The following is a 19,175-nucleotide window of genomic DNA, read 5'->3' as shown; positions in this document are numbered from 1 at the left end:
GGGAGGGAAGGCGGGTATGCTTTCCACCCACCTCACTCCCGCCTTTTTGTCCTTGTCCGTGCCACGTTGGGATTCCCTGCCCTCCATAGGCTTTCCGTCTAATGTCTCCCTGCGTTACTACCCCCCGCCCTCGTCCATTAAACTTCCCCGGAGACCAAGAGAAGAAAAACTCCTGAACACATCGTAGCGAAAATGTCTTGGTATTTGAACAATTTCTCTTGATGAATAACTTGTGCTGTAAGAGACGAATCGTTGGCAGTAGCAAGAATTGAAAAAAGCTACTTACACTGAACTTCAAGTGTACCAATTCTTGATATTGCAGCTTGCCCAATGCCATTTTCGACAACGCAATGATATTTCCCTACGTCAGAACGTTGGATATTTAAAAATGTCAAATTTTCTCCAAAAGATAACGTCGTGTTGCTGTTTGCAGTTACTTTATACCACGTCATGTTTGCCTTTGGATTGGCAGCTGTCACTGTACACTGAAGAGTCAAATTAGCTCCTTCTACAACTTTGTAATCACGTGGCATCCAATGAAGGTGGATCTGAAATTAAACAGATGTCTTACTTGGTCACGTTTTCATGATCATCAATCGGTCGCTTTATGAACGTGGTCAGTACGCTAAGCTGCAAGCTAGTTTCCAGGTACGTCACGAAATAACAAAGATAAAATAAAATAAAATAAAATAAAATAAACTTCATTGGAAGTATATGATGTTAAGATAAACGACAAAATGAATTACAAATCAAGATAATTTAGTTACAATATATGTCTAACTGCAAAAAGTAAAATTGTCATAAAAATTGTCACAGTCATCTTGCTCACTCATTGTCCCGTGAGATTTATTGTTTTTAAATTGTTCTTAAAAGCTATATATGTTTGAATCTTCCCAGTTTCGTCTGGTATAGAATTCCTCAATATTTTCAATATGATAACTTCGATCGGTAAGTTCCATGGTAAGAATATAGTCCTTGTAACATAACTGGTTGTTGTTTTTTTTTGGTAGGGGAGCGGGGTTTAGGGGGCAATGTTAGAATTCTAATATAAAGAAATTGGCCTATTCGCCGTTCTCAAAGGAAAAGTGAGGGTTCGTAATTTTTTTAAGGAAGAGGGGGACGGCGATAAACGTCTTTGGAATGCTATGCTCACACAAGACATTGATATAAGCAGTGGGTGAGGCAATGTATTCCACTCCATTGGTTACCTCGCAGTAATATTCTCCAGAGTCAAGTTTGGTGGCGTTTATGTTAAAGTTCATCGTGGAGAAAGGAAAGGAATTGTTATTTCCGCCTCTCTTAATCCAAGTAACGCTGAACTTATCCACATTTCCCATTGATAAACACAGAAGAGTAAACTGTGACCCTCCAGGACTGTTTTATTTCGAGGGAAGCTTGAATTAATGGCTGGTAACTCTGAATCGAAAGCAACAGTAAGTCATAGTTCATTAAGACACTAATCAATAACATACTAATTTCAATAAAATTGAGCAGGATTCAGAAAAAGTAATCACGTTTAAGTGTCTACAACCCTTAATCAGTTAGAGAACCCCCGTCTCCCTTTTTAATATCGGTACCCCTAGTTATCCACCTCTCAAAAGGCAATTAACCCATTAAGTTCGCCAGCATCCGATTATATTTCTGGGTGAACTAGTCTAAGTTATGTGTGCTGCCCAATAACGCAGTATGACATCAAGACCCTGGTCAGGCAAGTGTTCAATGAACCCCGGCTGAACAGCTGGTAGGTAGCAACTGCGACATTTTATTTTATGGTACAGTAAAACTGTATCGTGTGGTACATAAAAAGTAATACACGCTCCCCGGCCATTTTACCTTTTCCGTACACCTCCATCCTCAAACATGGCCGGGTACTCCATGTTAAAGGGAAGACACGAAGATATCTCGCCACAAAATTCGAGTTGTCATTTAGCCAGCTCCTCGCCACAGTATTGGCATCAGTATTCCCAGCGAAAATCTACGATCAGATGAAGTTCAATTAGGTGAAGTTAACTAACAGTTAAAATGTCATCGAGACCCTGGGACGAGAATGTCTCAAAGCGACATGCCAGTTGTATTCCAAGCATGCGCGTTGGTCGTGTACGCCGCGCGGTACACGTGTGGGCCGGGATAGCGGCTGCACAAGCCGCCTTAGGGTGGATGGAAAACATTTTGAAAATGAAGCTTTTCGAAGACATGCCATCGCAATAATCATGTGATTTGCGTGATCGAGTTTTCAAACTTAAATCCAAAATGACCGGAGATTATTGTGCTTTTGAATGCCTCCGGCGTAACGTGGACGGAAAACATTTGTTGCGTTTTCAGAGTGAAACCTCCGTTTTAACATTCCTCCGGCGAAGTGTGGACGGAAAACATTTGATGCGTTTTCTGAGCTGTGAAACCTCCGTTTTGAAATTCCTTCGGCCTATTTTGGACGAGGCCTGATATATAAGCTTATTTACAACGAATCGAAAGAAGTCTCCCCCCATCAAACCGTACTCTGACTGTTTTCACGCTTTTCACTGACGAAATGAAACGGCATGGCTGAAGAGGAGACAAAATGAATCAATCGTGTATGTATGCTTTGCGCTCCATAAAAAAGTATTCACGTCATCTTTGCGCTCAATTAACCTGTCACATTGTTTAATTGGGAGTGTATTAAGGCGTAGTAAGAACTACAGGAAATCCTTCAATTGCGGGTTTTCGTTACGGGAGTGTACAGGCTTTTCTGCCATCCGATACAGAAAAAAATAAATACACAATTTTGTTTCACTCCATAGCATAAATTTTCAAACTACCAGACAGACAATTTGAACTACAACTGGAATTACCGAAATTTCGGATTATTGATCGGTTTGAGAGCAGACGAGAATAAAAACAAGCATGTATGTTTTCAAGGCATTTTAGTGTCGTGTGCTAAATCTTGTGAGTGGAGTCTGGGTTGGAACGTGACCTTTCTTTAACCAGAACTGAAGGAAGTTTAATTGTTAGCCAATTAGTATTTATCTATGCGGTATGTTAGGAAATGAGAAGCCGCACCTTTGTTTAAATACAGTCTTAAGCAAATTAAACGAAGAGTTTTAAAGAACTCGACAGTTTCCACTGACGTTTCTTGAGTTTTGCTTCAGTAGCTTTTTATTTGTTTTAGTCACTTTTTTACGGGACCAGGGTCACACACGGTTTATATATAGGTATACGATCATGTTTCTTACATGAAAAAGTCACTGGAATGACGTGAAGTTCGGTGATCGACAACTGGACTAAACTAAAACGACTGAATCGAAAAAGGAAGTCATAAGCGGTTTTGAGAGAAGCTCATAAACAATTATCTAATAAAGGCAACATTTGTTTTGCAGACTTAATTCATCGATTGACCTAATAAGTTGCGAAGATTTATGGAGAGCAATGTCATATGTGAGTTGTTTGACGTTTGGGCGGGATTGTCATGTTTTCTTTACAAATAAATTAAATTCTTTGCACTTTTTGAGGGAGTTTCCTGTCAAAGGCTGTCTCAAAATTTGTGTTCTTCGTCTAAATCTTTTAGTCTGTTGCTAGCATTGCGTAATTAATTGTGATTTTAATACCATCCACAGGACCTGAACACTGGCTATCTTTATCGTTCTCGCAGATTTTGATTTAGCATAATTTCAACCCATAAAGTCATTACTGACAACTAGCTAGGAACCGTTTAACCGGGGTGGGCGTAAAAGATTCGACGTTTCCTTAAAAAAAAAAGTTTCTAACATTGTGTCATTTCCCGTTTTTGGTCAAAAATAGATACAACGTAAATACGGAAACGTGATTAGATTTTGGCAAGGGCTCTTATAACATTCCCCGAATTTAAGACATTATGTTAATTTGTCGCGGCCTACCGAAGTTAGCGTCGCCAGTGGTACAGACTAAACGATGGAGCTGAAGTTTATTCTCGTTTTTGGACTCTTTGTCTTTGCGGATTGCGCCTATGTGGGAAAAATTCACCGAGGTAAACTTTTCCCTTGTGTACAGACGAGTCTTTAAAATGTGCCTGTTTCGTTACCAGTTGTGCCCTAATAATTGCTGCTGAGACGTTAAGTCTCAAAATCCCATGTAAAATCTAGCGGGAGCATTGATTTTGCAACCTTTGCGCGCGAAATGTGTTAGTGAGTACATCTCAGGCTGCTTCAGTTCAAAATGACTGTCTAATTATATTGGTATTACACTAACTCATCAGCGGATGAACATTACAACTAACTAGAAGTTCAATTCGATCTGCGCGAAGCATTCAGTTTACCCAACAATTAGGCGCTAAATTATTTTTAGTTCATTTGGGAATTATATATCCATAGAAGCAAAAAAAAAACTTTTTCTGTTGCTTTATTATTTCATGTATTTCCAGTTGTCATTCCTATTTTTGACTTGATAATTACATGGAGTAATGTGAAGTTTATATGAAATAATTCATATATGAACTGCGGTAGTAGATGAAAGTGAAGAATGATCATCGCAGTTAATTTTCCAATTTAAGCAATTGGAAAGAAGAAGCCTGAAAAAATCAGGACTTCAACGGGATTCGAACCCGTGACCTCCGCGATCTACTACCGCAGTTCATATATGAATTATTTCATATAAACTTCACATCATTTCACTCCTCACGGGAAGATATGAACTCAATTAATTGACCTCGCTCCCAATGTGTGGCTTCATAGCTCAGTTGGTAGAGCATCGCACCGGTATCGCGGAGGTCACGGGTTCGAATCCCGTTGAAGTCCTGATTTTTTCAGGCTTCTTCTTTCCAATTGCTTAAATTGGAAAATTAACTGCGATGATCATTCTTCACTTTTTACATGGAGTAACGTAGAAACTTCGTCAATAATTTGTTTTATTTTTAACGTTTTCTTATGTATTTTGAGAACGTTCTAGCGTTGAACTTTACCACAAAAAAAGCAATCTACTTTGCCACAAAATAAACTAATTATTTTCGCTCAGGTTTTACAACCAAAAACATCCGCTGGTTGATTTTAATCTAAAACCGTCCGATTAGAGTACCTGCAGACCTTAGAAGAAACAATTCGTTATGTCAGACCTCACTGTTTTAAACTCATAGCCGGAGGGAAGGAAAATAGCGTTGAATGAGTGAAAATCTTTGTCCAGACATCTAGCCAGTCAATTTATGCGTCTCCAGGGTCAAATTTTCCTTCCTCATGCCAAGCCCCGCCGGTTCTGAGCCTAACGGGTCTGGGACCGAAAATGTGCTGAATCGAAAAATAAGTGGGGATTAGGAAACATGTTTGGCAAACGCCCATCAAAATGTTCGCTCTCCCCCCCCCTCCCCTCCCCCCTCCCACCTGGTTGGCTTTAAGTCTTTCTGTTAAAAGAGATTATTCAATCTATCACAGATTGTAGCAGACCAGTGGGTGTTGAAAACCGAACGCAGATTACAGACCAGCAGATGTCTGCCTCATCTCACTGGGACCAGCATTACGCCTCCAATGCCAGACTTCACAACCACGTCAGCATGAGCAGCTCAGGTGAACTGAGATGGGGCGGATGGTGCACTGACAGAATGAATAAAAAACAGTTCCTGCAGGTAATAAATGGCCGCCGAAACGTATCCCTGTTTCTGTAACATACGACTAGCGTACGAAAGACTTCCACCAAGAAAGAAGGGATGCTACATCATCCCAAGATAGCTCCTGTGTTGCCATTTTTTCTTGTAACAATCACAAGTATTGTCGTAAATGTTGATTTTTCTGTTTTGTTTGTGTATCTGTTCAGATTGATCTTGGACATGAGCGACTGGTGTCTGGAGTGGCTTCTCAAGGCTATGTGCAAGGAATGTTTGTATCCAAATACAAAATCTTTTACAGCACTGATGGAATACACTGGAAAGCTTACAAACAACATAGAACTAATGTGACGAAAAATAAGACTAATGCAACAAAGGTGAGAAACTGAAACCGGCTGTACTACATACACATGAAAAATGTGCGGTGATGTGCATTTGATCACACGCTGGAAGAATAAGGCGTAAGGGCGTAATCTCGAACTCAGGTCTCTCTCGACCGAGGCCGAGGGAAGGCAGGGACTTTTTTCAGTGTCAGAGTTTCAGAGCGGGAAAACGTAATAAGCATGCGCGAGTTTTGGCCGCGCGTCATAGACTACAAGTTTGAAAAAAATGGCGGGAATTTTGTCCATCATGTAAACAAAAAAAATAGAAACTTTATATGCTTTCCCAATTTTTCCGGTAAGTGGCAACATTTTCTCGTCACTAATGGAAAGCTCGTGTAATGATTTCGTGGGGCCGGGAATCAACTTTTTTCGGACAAAATTAACACTAAGGAGGTTTCCGAACCCTTTATTTTCCAGCAGCAAACAAGCCTGAGAAATTTAGATTTCAATTTTCTTTTCTTTTTCAGATCTTTCTCGGAAACTGGGATCACAACACGGTAGTCAAGAACGTTTTCCCGCGAACAATAAAAGCGAAATTCGTCCGCTTCAACCCAATCGACTGGCATGCGATGGGTTACATATGCATGCGCGTGGAGATCTATGAATGTGTTGATGTGCAATCTTAATCTATAATTAGGCCGAGACGTTTAAATTGGACTAGGAGTACGAGATGGAGTACGAAAACGATCTTCGAATTTCAAACCAGTGACGTTTCCAGAGCCCTCGCTCTTCATGTTGGTTTTAAATAGTCAAGTTAGCTCATGGGATGAGATGGGTATGTGATGTGATAATGTGAAGTCTACAAACTAGACTAAATTGAAAAGTCGTTCTTTTACTCGATCTTGCACTCGTACTTCGAGTTAAGTCGCCTCATAAACATTCAGGGGACTACAAACACATGGAGACAGTTTAGATTGTGTGAAAGCCTAGCTGAAAATGGCAACTTTGAAATAAAAAGCGCCCCGTGCTTTAGGAAATAGTCAATACAGTACAAAACCCGCGCGTAGAAACCTACATCAAAGTTTTTGAAGTCTGACAAAAGAGGTTCTTGTATTTTGCTATTTTGGGGTACTTGTTGGCAATTTAGGCTTTGTAGGTTCTTATTAGGTTCTTAATTTCTATGAAGAAACACAGTTGTTGATTACAACAAAAATAGATAGACTTGGGTTTGGTCCTTAATATACTGTATTTACAATTTATTCACAACTGTATCATGATAAGCCTAACATGACTGGTTTTAGAAAACAGTCCTAAGAAAATACGCGCGGTGATTGGTTTAAAAATCGTGTTTCTACAACTCGAGAGAAACACAGAGCTAGCACGAGCTGTTGACGTAATGATGGCGCGAGCAAAGAGAATTTACATTTTGATAATCAAAGTTAACAAGTTGTTTTCCCTTTTTTCGTCACGTTGTTTTCTAAAAGAAATAAAAGACATGTTCTCCGTGTTTCTATCGAGTTATAGAAACACTCGTGAAAGTTTGGGAGAACTCGAAAAAGCTGTGGAAACACTCGCCTGCGGCTGGTGTTCCCGCACCATTTCTCGTTCTCCCAAACTTCCACTCGTGTTTCTATAGCTCGATAGAAACACGGTGCATGTTTTCTATTTCTTACTCAGATATATATGTATAGCGCATTTGCCTCTATAACAAGAGTTCATATTCAACTGTAACCCACATCAAGAGAAAATGCAGATATAAGAACCTGCTTGACCTTGCTTGGCTAAACAGGTTCTTTAAGATTTTAGGTGTGGCAAATTTCTGCCAGCAGGTTCTTAAACCACTAGGTTTTTACGTGCGGGTTTTTACTATAGCTATGCCTTTAAACAGAAGTGCACCGTCAAACAAGTGTCACGTGACTAGATGTACATCAGACTGGTGGCGGTTTTCACCAGACCTTTGCTATTGAGCTATTTGTTTAATTTAGGTCAGATTCTGCAGGATAAAAATAAAACACGTGACTTTAATAGCATTATTCATTCTGACAAATTTTCCCAGTTATTAAAGCCACAACGCTTAAGCAGACGTGCGCGCCTCGCCGCACAGAGATTTCGATATAGACTTCTACATGAAGTTTTGATAATCCTTTGATCAAAACGTTCAGAGTTTTAGCTGTTATTTCTACGCAGTTGTCAGTGTATCTCCATCAAAGAGGCTTGTCGCGCAATAGCAAGCAGATATCGAGAAAAGCACGGCCAGATAGAGAGAAGAATTATTATTTGGAAAATATCTTGTTACTAAGAATTTATTAGAATGATTCTTTTAGTCACAGGAACCCATGTTGTAAAGCAATGACTCAAGAAATGACCTGACTACCTGATAACTCATTACGGTACAAGCGTGTTTTGATTTTCCTGTGCAGTTTCAAATTCTCTGTTTTTGGATATAGTTCTATTCCCTCCACATGAGTCTCCATTGCAGGCTAACCGAGAATACGAATTGGCCTATTCACACTGAACCTCCACGGTAATTAACTCTCTTTAACGAAGATGGAATGACAAGTCTTCTTCGAACAAAAAGCCTTCTTTGCTATATTCTGAAAGGTTGTATCCCTTTTTGCCTTGCTCTGGATTCCGAAAACACGACGTTTTTGGTAACGAAGATCCGCAAAGAAATGTTCTTCTCTTTAGTTCAAACTGCGGTGGATTTCGTTTAATCAGCTGTTGATGCCAACCAATGATTACTTACATATAATTTAACCTCATCTAACCTGTGTTTAAATTTTTACGTTAAATCTCATATTTTTATTGCAGTTTTAATTGTTTAGCTGTTAGTATTTGTTTGTTATTCATTTCGTCACAGCTGTGAAAAATTAGTTGATAATACATGATCAGCCTACAGTGCTGTGACCATCCGTAAAATATTCGCCAGACTACGGATTAGCGACAACTTCAACTGAGCAATTATGAAGATATTTCTTGTTTTTTGTGCTGTTTTCTTCTGTTGGACCATTGTCGACTCGGGTAAGATTGTCTAAATTAAATTGCGATTTACACATTGGGGAGTCATAATATTAAAATACGAAATCTTTACTCATAGGAAGACAGGTTAAAACGTAACTCGCTGCTGTCTTTGACTAGCAATGTTAATTCTGTTACCTTGCAATGACTTTCGGGCTTTCTCGTCGGATTTGAACCTGCTCGGCCATTTTTTTGTTAGCGTCGGTGAAAGTTTTCGCTTGTCTTTGCTTTTCCAATGAGGTTTTTTTGGAATAATCATTCAAAAGGACTGAGGATTGGAACTTGAAATGAATAATTCGTCTTGCTTAACTGAGAGAAAGCCGCATCTTCATCTTTAACCCATCTTAGAATGAACTTAACGGTTTTTATTAAATGCAAGTTAGCAGGTAATTGTAGAAATCGATTTTTTAAAATTTTGGATGTCTGTAACGAAAATCAGATCTATATTGACGCGAACAATGGCTAGGATTTCTTCGCGAAAAGAGTTACAGCCGGGAGAATTCACACCAGTTTATCAACTTCGTGGCAAATGTGGGTTTTCGGGAAATTGTTACTGATGAGGCAATGTTTTATTGCAATGAACTGCATAAGTTATACTTTAGAAATGATAATATTAATAATTTTAAAAAAAACACATTTTCGTGCTCCTTCCATTTTTATTTTACACTTTTTTAGCCACGACTTTCCCATCACCTCCACTGAGTATTTCGCACCGAAGTATATCTTTTGTCGTTGTACGTTTGCTAATTCAGGAAAGAGTGTGAAAATAAATTTTTTTGCTTGCTACTACAAGGTTTACCACATCGCGAAATTTAAGAATCGCAAAGCAGTTAGTTTTACATGTTAACTTCACTATGGCAACGGTGGGGGGGGGGGTGGGTGGGAGTAAGAGGGGTGAGGATAGTATGTGGAGCACCATGATGCTGGCAATTACAGGGGTACCGAATGGTCCCGTTCAATTTTAAATTTACGAAGTGCTCGCTCGCTCGCCATCTGTATTTTCTAAAGTGCTCGCTGCTCGCAAGACAAATTTGATCACTGCTCGTCCTCGCAGAAATAAACGCACTGCTCGCAAAGACCGTTCGATATCCCTAATTATGGATCTGCACGTACATTATAAATCTTGGCACATTTCTAAGTAGTGTTCTACGAAACAACCATGTGCCGGAAATAATCCGTATCATGTTCAGATAGGCACTGGTCGTTATCTTTAGGTATGGAGCTGAGGAAAGTGTTAACAACGACGGACACAACAAGAAATTCGCAAAACCGTTTAGAGTCTGTAGGTGGAGAACGAAATAGCTTTTCAGTTGCCTTTGTACTCGAAAATCATCGTCGTGTCTGCCAAACCTCTCCGTGCGAAATTTCACAGAAGACCGCCACGAAATGTGTTTAGATTTATAACGCACGTGCAATGCTGGCAATGGTCACTTATTCGTTTGTTTGCCATCGTCTTGTGATTAAGCCCCCCTCATACTAGCGAAAGCTATTGATATGATTACAATGGATAAGGAATGTAAGTAGCTACAGACTCGGTTGTCATTTAAGGAGCTCAGCCACGCTATTTGGAGTTATTTTAGCCAGCTCGCACAAAATTACCTTTAAATCGAAGGAGACCTGAAAATAAAAGTTTACTAAAATAGAAAAACACCCAAGAGATAAACATAATACAAAGGGAACAAAGATGGAGAGGATTAACATGGATTACAAACGACCGAAACGAACGAACGAACTTGAAAAACTTAATCTAAACTTTTCAAGATGCGCAGCTCCTTTAATAAGATTTTGAATGAACGAGCGTGCAAAGACTTTTGCGCTATTTTTTCTCTTGTTTTACTCGTCAGAAGCCAGCGTCGCCGTACCGCCAGACCCAGCCAATGGAAACGTATTCTGCATTGATTTTGGGTGGGACAAAATATGCCAGGTTAATTGTGAAAAAGGATTCCAACCAGAGAGAGAACATGCTCCGTACTACGAATACAACGCAGTGACAAAGGAGTGGGACTCAAGAGGGAAGGAGTTTCCTTGGTCCGACTGCGTGCGCGTGTAGAGTGAGTAAAACTATATCACAATGTTCTCTAGGCTATGTCCACACTTGGAACCCGAGCACGATACCAGAATAGGATTCTGACTGCGCACTAATGTGAACACAACATTTATCCAAGTACTCACCCCAGAATTCTATCATTCAGCCAAAATGGAAAGCACTATTTCCAATATAATTAAATGTTTTCATTTTGTCTTAATAATGAGAGCAACTTGTTACTACAGAGGGCACATCCTGATTTGACTAAGGCACAAAACCGGTTTAGTTTTGCCTTCTGTCCAGATTTTGTTCGCCAAAGTATATTCAAGATGGCGGCCCCACAACGCGCGACGACCATGACAAATATGAGCGATTGTGAAGTGAAGTGAAGTGAAAGACTTTATTTAATGAGGGTGACCCGTGACAGTAACTTAAGTTACTGATAAACTTGGGGCCCTCAGCTTAAAATAATTAGAATGCTAAAAATATATTATTTACAATAAAATGCTAAAATACGATATTATTTACAATAAAATACTTAATTAAGTTACTATTAAAAATGGTTACAAATAATAAACTGGACTTACAATTTCAAACATACTACGAATAATAAGAGTTAAAAAATTCCATTAGTTTTCTGAGAGTTAAGAATAGTATTACATAATTTAGCCTTAAACGATTTAACGGACTTCTCTGTTTTTAAAGACCGGGGTAAACTGTTCCAATCCTTAATAGTTCTGACGGCGAAAGTGCGTCCTCCCTCAGAGGCGTTTCTGTGAGAGGGGCATAATAAATTATTATAAAACATTGTCTCGTAAGATAACAAGCAACAACAATGAGCACGGAATAAAGTTTTTCAGGAAAAGAGTAAAGGTAAATTTCTCTATGATTGAGCAAAACAATATTTTTTCCTTCACAGCTTCCAAATAAAAGCCAGGTTATGAAGATTTCCTTCTTTGAATCAGTTTGGGAAACTTGATAACTGATGGAAACGATGCGAGGACATGCAGACTGAAAAAGAATATTGAGCATTAAGAAAAAGAATTAACTCTGTAAGCCATAGATAATAAAAGAAGAGGCAATGAGTGTTCTGGTCTTTTTGTTTCCGTCACAGTAGCGTGAAAGATCTGAGGCACTGTCGACACTATGCCAGAGGAATTTGAAAACGGAGGTTTTACTCTGAAAACGCATCAAATGTTTTCCGTCCACACTACGCCGGAGGAATTTGAAAACGCAACAATCACCGGTCATTTTGGGTTTGTATTTGAAAAACACTCGGTCAGGGAAATCAAATGATTGTCGTGACCATCATCTTTTTCGAAAAGCTCCGTTTTTTCAATTCCTCCGGTTTGAAGAGCGTTTTCGTAAAGCTCTTTTCTCGTGACGTTTAGTGTGGACGGTACGGCGTAACCGTAGAAACAGCAGCGTTTTCAAATTTCTCCGGCGTAATGCGGATGCTTCCTGATTCTCGTACCAAGGGCTTACTTTTTAAAGCTTTCCCTTTTTAACTCTTTCTTTTTCTTGTCTTCTCTTCCGTGCTTCAAGGAGACCTACAAGTGTAATAGATTCTTAACCGCGAGTTTTACTTTCGTCGAATTCTTGACCGATTAAAAATTCTGTTCAACCTGAGGAAACCTTTCTTGGTAAATTGTCTTCTCAGTTTGTTTCTGATGGCTGGTGATCCTAGCTCGCCGGATAGGTATTAGAACGCCTATCACCAAACATGGCAGTCACACGTCATTTTCCGGCGTTGGAGACATTCAGGAGAGGGACTGGGCGACTAACTCCTCAAGCCCGCAACACCGATCCAGGCCTCTCTCGACAAATTAGAAATTCACGAAGTTAAACTGAAATTGCGTAGGCCGGGAACACAAACAAAAAGTCAAGAGATTTATAAATAAAACTGTTGTGTTGGACTCTAATCTAATTACGCGCTTGGATTGTCAATTATTAGCGGCTTCTTTGGCTTGAGGCTGGTGTTTACCTTGTGCTAAACTAGAATTTGTGACTTAGACAGTTCAATTTAGATCAATGAACAAAAACAAACAAAGCACATAAAAACCCTGCAGGTGAACTAGAGTGAATAAGCAATTTTAACCAAAAGAGACACATCAAAGAAAATAAACACAAGTATCAATTGAGAGGCGCAGCTCTAACTGTTTCGACGCACAATAAAATATCACCGACGATTCGAAGTTTGCTTAAAAACAACGCCAGTTGCTCGTTTATTCCAATTCTCGCTTTACTCGAGTAGACTATAAACAAACTCTTTTGAAAAGAGTTTCGCGATGCAATAAACGTGTCACCCAACAGATCAAGCTTAAACAATCCTTTCAGTGTGTGATTTAATTAAAACTGGGACACCTTTGCTCCTAGAACAAGGAATTGCGCGGTTATCAAGATTGACAAGATTCACTGAGATTTCGAACATTTGCGTCAGCGTTTTTGTGATCGACGCGAAACAAAACTTCACCAGGAAACTCGGGCTCTAACTATCCCTAAACAAAATGGCTAGCAAAATCTCCTCTACTGGCGACAATTTATTCGACGTTTTAAGAAACGACAGGATCACAATCAACGTTGGAGGATATCGGCATAACACGTTTTTGACAACCTTAAAAAACATCCCGGACACAAGACTCTCGTGGATAGCGGAAAACCACCCAAACAGCCCGGATTATGACCCGGTGTTAGGCGAGTATTTTTTCGACCGACATCCGCGTATATTTACCGAGGTATTGAACTATTATCGCATCGGAAAGCTGCACTGTCCGGTGGATGTTTGTTCGGCGCTATTTCAAGAGGAGTTATCTTACTGGGGTATCAACGACCGAGATATCGAGCCCTGCTGTTGGGTTTTATACAAGAGGCAGATGAACACCGAAGAAACACTGAAAACATTTCATCTCGACAACGCCAGGAAATCCTCCGGCGATTGCGACAGTGCAAAGGCAGAAGGAAAAAGGACGATTGCAAGTTTGTTTGGTTCGGAGACAATCATGAAAACAGATTTTAGAGAAAGATGGAGTCGATTTCGACCAAAAGTATGGGCACTGTTAGATGACCCTCGTTCGTCTCTCGCAGCCAAGGTAAGCAAGTTTAAAAGTTTCGCCTTTTAGGAAAAACGTCAAGAAAACATTGTTGATATATTTACACCTTTATCCATATTGCAAAATTCTAGTCGAGTCAATTCGCAAGAATTATTTTGAATTAAGCATTGTGAATCTATTTTCTGTGAAACGAAAAATATTAAATTGCTAGTGATTTCTCCATAATCCAAAATAATTTTCTTGAGGTAACATCTGGCAAAGCTGACTACATTGTAAATTTGCGTGACAAACTTAGACGCAAATAAACTCAGTTTTACAAAGATAAAGTTCGAATTAAAATATATTTAAAATTGAACGTCAACTTTAACAAATGCAAAAAAAAAAAAAAAAATCGTTTGTTGCCAAATATTGTTATTATCTCACCTTAAGTTTTTGGGTTTGTTTAGAGTTCAGTGGTAATCAGTGAACCTCTTAACCAAGAGCAAAACTCAGGGAATTAGTCGCGCGTAAATTTTAAAAAACTCTTCCCAGGAAATAACCATTTATTCATAAAAAGCTTTACATAAAACTTCAAACCTACTAGCCGAAACTGAACATCGCCAATTGTTTATAATTTTGAACCTCACAGCAGGGAATCTAACTCATTCAAAAAATCTTCATTCAACTCCGTTTTTTTTTGTTCCTCCTTTTCCGGTAAAAGCAAAACTGTCAAGACACGCCTCCTTCTAAATATTATAATTAATTACAAGCTTATTTCACCTAATAGATTTCCGATAACCCGCTTTTAAGCTCTGGCCATCTGAAACCTCAGTTAAGTTTATAACCAACAGATTAAGGGCAGCATGGAAGACAGGTGTTGTTCTGGAAGTAAAGCTTTGTCGTGAAAAGCTTTGTAAACATCTGCTCCTTTTGACCTCCGATAGGCCTACTCACGGTTTTCGACGCCATCTTACCGAGTAGGCAAAGCGGTCAGAAATTCCAGTGCTTGTATGGGAATCCGATGGTAAATAACACAATTTGTGAATTGCAAAATTAAAATATTAGGTGGACGAATGCATTCACCAAGTTTCAAGGATTTAGCTTAGCCGTAGAAGACGCTCAGTTAATTTTTCCAATTTTCCATACATTTGTCTGTAAATTTGGCTGGGTAGATGCGGTTCGCGGGAAAAAGATTGTGGACAAATGTATGGGAAATTAATTGGCCCCACCACGTCCTTCAGATTTGGTGAATACAATCTTCTACCTAGTATGGTAAAGTTGCGATTCACACGGTTGTGCAAAATTTTCTCTTCTATCGAAAAACGGTTATAAGAACAATTTGGCTACTATGAAGTTGTTGCTTCATCTCAGCAAAATCCGTTAGCTTATGTTTTTGTTCTTTCTCATCACCCATCAGCATGTCCATGTACGGAGAACTTACGAATCGCATGTTAAGTTAGCGAAGTTCTAAAAGTCTCGAACACACTCTTTCCCAGTCTCTACTCAACAATCGCTGCGTCATGATTCGGGCAAGAGATCTGGGAAGGAGGTTAGAGAGGTTTCGTGGCTTTTTATCAACGGAACTGACAAAATTACTGGTCAAGTTAGTTGAGAACAGAAAATCGCTTTAGATTGCAATAGCCACGGAATTTTTTCACTCTTATAATAATGCTAAATGAACTATGAATGGAGAAGATAACCCCACGACCTTTAGGAACAATTCATGATAAATAAGCAGTCGTGTTTTGAAAGTACTAAGGATGCTAAAGAAAATTTGATTATTTCACAGGTTTTCATTGGCTTAACAAGTCTGTTTATTGTGGTTTCCGTCACGCAATTCTGTCTTAGTACCGTGACAGCCATCAAAGAAAACAACACACCAATGCGCATACTCCGAACTCTGGACGCCGTGACCTCGATTTGGTTCACAGCGGAGTTCTTGCTTCGTCTGGTCTTCTGTCCAGATTTCAAACGCTTTGCTACGAATCCTATGAACTGGATCGATCTTCTAGCTGTGCTTCCATTTTACCTTTCGCTGTATCACGTCGGGTCACGAACATCCTGGCTTGTTGTCATGAGAACGTTCAGAATTTTCCGCATTTTCAGCCTGTCGTTTTCATTTCAAATCTTATTCCACACTCTGATATCAAGCAAGAACGAGCTGTTCCTGGTATTCCTGAGCCTCATTGTGCCTATAATTCTATTTTCCAGTATGATTTACTTCGCGGAGAACGAAACCAACACAGAAATGTTCCCAAGCATCCCAGAATCCTTCTGGTGGGCGATCGTGACAGTCACTACTCTGGGGTATGGTGACGTAGTTCCCGTGACCAAGGTGGGAAGGATCATCGGAGCCATGTGCGCGATCTGCGGTGTTATAATCATTGCACTTCCGGTCTCTGTGATTGGCAGCAACTTCAGTTACTTTTACATGCAAGCGCGCACGCGCATTCAACAGCCAAGGCGCTCCACCAGGATGCCCGCGCTGTCGCACGTTCCCGCCAATTTGATGTACAAGCGTCTACCGCGCAGGCGCAGTGGTTCGGGATGTGAGACGAACGGAAGTGTGCATGGAAGGTCAGTCGTGCGGTGCGGGTCCAGTCTCAAACGAAAAACATCGTCGCAGTATCGGCGAAGGCCCATTCGTAAATCAACTGCAAATTATGGAACGCAAGGGAACGCTTTCGAGATGGCGGCACTAATGCGGCAGAAACACCGAATGGAAACGTTTTCAGAGGAAATTTAAACTAAAAATTAAAGAGAGATGTGATTTTCTTACAGGGCAAATATACGACAAACGCGATTGCCTAGTAGTGTAATCAAACCAACAAGTCCTATATTCAATTGGTAAACAATAGAAAATCCATGTAGTGACCAGATCACCAAATATAACCATGGTAACGTTCAGACATCTGGGATTTGTGCGCTCGGTTGCAAGGTAAGGATAAGCAGCCGAGTTTTACTGTCAGCTGGCCGAAAAAGGCTAGAGAGTGTTATGTATAAAAGCTGAAACAAACCCAGATCCGTTTACGTAGTCTCCGGTGTCCTGGCGTGGCACCCGCATGGTTTCTTATACGCGGGGGCATTTCCGGTGAGAGACAAGCGTATTGTGCACAACTGAGAGACAGGGGTCAAAAGGGGGCCCATACAAGCGGCGTGTCTGTCTGTATGTTCGAAATATAAAGAAATGTATGGGAATCTTAAAGAGTCTTCATATCGTAAACTGATATCGAGTAATGTCCTTGTTAATATTCCCATACATTTCTTTATATTTCGAACATACAAACAGACACGCCGCTTGTATGGGCCCCTGTGGTTTAAAGCTGGTTCCATCTCCTCTCTAACGTAAACAGTTAGACAGACCCTAGACAGTTCCCCTGAATGCGCAGGTCCTTAGCCAAGCTATATGCTTAGCTTGACCGTTAGACTGGGAAACATAGAAATGAACGTAATCACGTGCCAATAACATGCACTATTTGCTGAGAAGTAATGAAAACCAACAGTGAGATGGGAAAAGTTTTCCCTCCGGGTATAACAGAAAGATCTGCGATCAGGGACTTTATTTGGAGGGAGGGTATTATCGCTATATATCGTAGGTTACACGTGCGGCTGTCGGCTCTTCTAAAAAGGCGGCTGGCGACAGCACATTACGCTTTCAAGCAAAGAAGAAATCGCAGGAACTTAGTTAGCCACTTGAAGGCACGTCTCTTATAATGTTATTAACTTTTATATCATGTACAAAACTACAAAGAAAATTAACTTACCAATGACAAAAGAAATACATTGACTTTTTTAGAGTAGTAACGGCTAAGAAGCGCTCAAAATCTGATTGAAAAGATGCGTACATCAGAATCTTGTATACGGTTACAAAATATCAATAAATACTAGCTCATAAGATAAACCGAAATGAACGGAAGTAACAAGCACTGTTGACGCAACAAGGAGCTTAGCAACGACTTGATCTTATCCTTACAAGTGTAGTTGAATCTTCAGATTTCAGTTAAATTAAAAGAGCATTTGTCGGAGCGTTAAATTGGTTTCACTGGACTTCACTGTCAAATAACAACTAATCGTCAGCTCGCTGTTCCAGATGACTCTTCTGTGATGGGGGAAAGTCCCTTGTCTGGCTCCGGTAAGCGGCTGTTCTCACCAAGAACATGCGCAAGTTCGCTGAACCTTAAAGGATAGAGACACTTGGTTATTGCAAAACTGCTGAAGACCTCGCATAAAATGTTTGCTGCTCAATTAAAAGGGTGTGAACGCGGCTGGAAGGGCCGAGAAGGAACTGGGTGAGACTGAAGTGTCTCATTCTCTTCCTTTCTCTTCTATCCTCTTTTTTCCTGTTTTCTCTCCGCCCCATCCTCGACTAGAAAGCCTGTTCACAGGCTAGCAGGTTGCTTAAGGCTATTGAAAAGAAAACATATAAGGGACATAAAAACAAACTGTGTACTCACTTGGATCCTTTCAACAAATCCAAGAATCCGTGAAACTGTCGGAATGATGCTTCTATACTTTCCAATACACGGTCGTCTTCAAGTATGGTTCTCGCTCCTGCAGCAGAATTAGAACAAACTTGAATACCGCTATTTGAATCAATGTATTGGTCTTGACAATGAACAAGGTGTCCATTATATGGGGATCTAGAAAAAGTCAAGAGTTTTAACAATGGCCAATTTTCTCTATGAGATGCGCCCGCGGGGAATCACGGTAGTTCTGTTCATCATCTTGGATTGGATATTTGTTTTGATGAATATAAGTACCATGATTCCCTGCAGGCGCGTCTCACAGAGGGAGAGTGTGACACGTACCTCCATTCTTCTGTTGATCTAAAGTAGTGTTCATAAACATGCCATTAAACGGGATGGGACGGGAGGGTGGTAGCTGTTGAGTTAACAAAAATTTATTGGCCATTCATTGGTAATACCTTCAGTTGCTGCGTTAGGAATTGCAACTACTACGAAAGCACAATGACACATGTTTAGATAATTAAGTATCTACTTACCGTTTGTTTGGTCTTCAACAGCCGTATTTCCTGCTGCAGTCGCCTGTTTTCAACTTGCAACTACATGTAAATTAAATACAATAAAGACGAATAATCATTTTCGGCCGTTAAATCAATCAGAATGAGGCAATTTTGTCCGGAATGTTAAAAAAAAAAGTTCAAATGTTGTTGTTTATAGGGGACAGTGCGCTTAGCTACACCTAGCTAGTTCTCAGCATACCACTTAAACTTAAAG

The 19,175-nt window shown here is 40.0% G+C and overlaps 3 protein-coding genes across 5 annotated transcripts in view; 2 read left to right on the top strand and 1 right to left on the bottom strand.

Moving 5' to 3' along the window:
- The first annotated feature begins 3,424 nt into the window (after nt 1–3,424).
- On the top strand, nt 3,425–10,817 carry LOC145467076 (lactadherin-like). 2 transcript variants are annotated; one of them, XM_081450596.1, is made up of 5 exons: nt 3,425–3,979; nt 5,373–5,563; nt 5,752–5,919; nt 6,393–8,886; nt 10,728–10,817. In XM_081450596.1, the coding sequence occupies exons 1-4, from the start codon at nt 3,904–3,906 to the stop codon at nt 6,549–6,551; spliced, it is 594 nt and encodes a 197-aa protein (XP_081306722.1). In that variant the 5' UTR covers nt 3,425–3,903; the 3' UTR covers nt 6,552–8,886; nt 10,728–10,817. The 2 variants fall into 2 exon arrangements, with proteins under 2 accessions (XP_081306722.1, XP_081306723.1); XM_081450597.1 differs by having other exon boundaries at nt 10,731–10,808.
- A 2,598-nt stretch (nt 10,818–13,415) lies between these two features.
- LOC145467075 (potassium voltage-gated channel protein egl-36-like) lies at nt 13,416–17,556 on the top strand. Its single transcript, XM_081450595.1, has 2 exons — nt 13,416–13,998; nt 15,728–17,556. Exons 1-2 carry the CDS (start codon nt 13,417–13,419, stop codon nt 16,682–16,684), a joined length of 1,539 nt encoding a protein of 512 aa, XP_081306721.1. The 5' UTR covers nt 13,416; the 3' UTR covers nt 16,685–17,556.
- Nucleotides 17,557–17,646: 90 nt separating this feature from the next.
- The window catches only part of LOC145467074 (centrosomal protein of 78 kDa-like), an 8,301-nt gene continuing 6,772 nt past the window's right edge, over nt 17,647–19,175 (bottom strand). For both annotated transcript variants that reach the window (XM_081450593.1, XM_081450594.1), the window contains exons 15-18: nt 18,941–19,000; nt 18,747–18,819; nt 18,393–18,489; nt 17,647–18,114 (exon numbers count right to left, since the gene is read on the bottom strand). In XM_081450593.1, the coding sequence (XP_081306719.1) occupies nt 18,012–18,114; nt 18,393–18,489; nt 18,747–18,819; nt 18,941–19,000 (333 nt within the window). In that variant the 3' untranslated portion in view covers nt 17,647–18,011. The remainder of the gene's footprint in view (nt 18,115–18,392; nt 18,490–18,746; nt 18,820–18,940; nt 19,001–19,175) is intronic.

Source organism: Orbicella franksi, chromosome 14 (assembly GCF_964199315.1).
Source record: "Orbicella franksi chromosome 14, jaOrbFran1.1, whole genome shotgun sequence".
NCBI lineage: Eukaryota > Metazoa > Cnidaria > Anthozoa > Scleractinia > Merulinidae > Orbicella > Orbicella franksi.
The sequence above is the reverse complement of the archived record's forward strand: the minus strand, read 5'-3'. Positions and strand labels throughout refer to the sequence as shown.

Coding starts and splice junctions, on each gene's coding strand:
- LOC145467076 (XM_081450596.1), top strand. CDS start 3,904: ATGGAGCTGAAGTTTATTCTCGTTTTTGGACTCTTTGTCTTTGCGGAT. Junction 3,980..5,372: donor TGTGGGAAAAATTCACCGAG/GTAAACTTTTCC, acceptor AATCTATCACAG/ATTGTAGCAGACCAGTGGGT. Junction 5,564..5,751: donor ATAAAAAACAGTTCCTGCAG/GTAATAAATGGC, acceptor GTATCTGTTCAG/ATTGATCTTGGACATGAGCG.
- LOC145467075 (XM_081450595.1), top strand. CDS start 13,417: ATGGCTAGCAAAATCTCCTCTACTGGCGACAATTTATTCGACGTTTTA. Junction 13,999..15,727: donor GTTCGTCTCTCGCAGCCAAG/GTAAGCAAGTTT, acceptor ATTATTTCACAG/GTTTTCATTGGCTTAACAAG.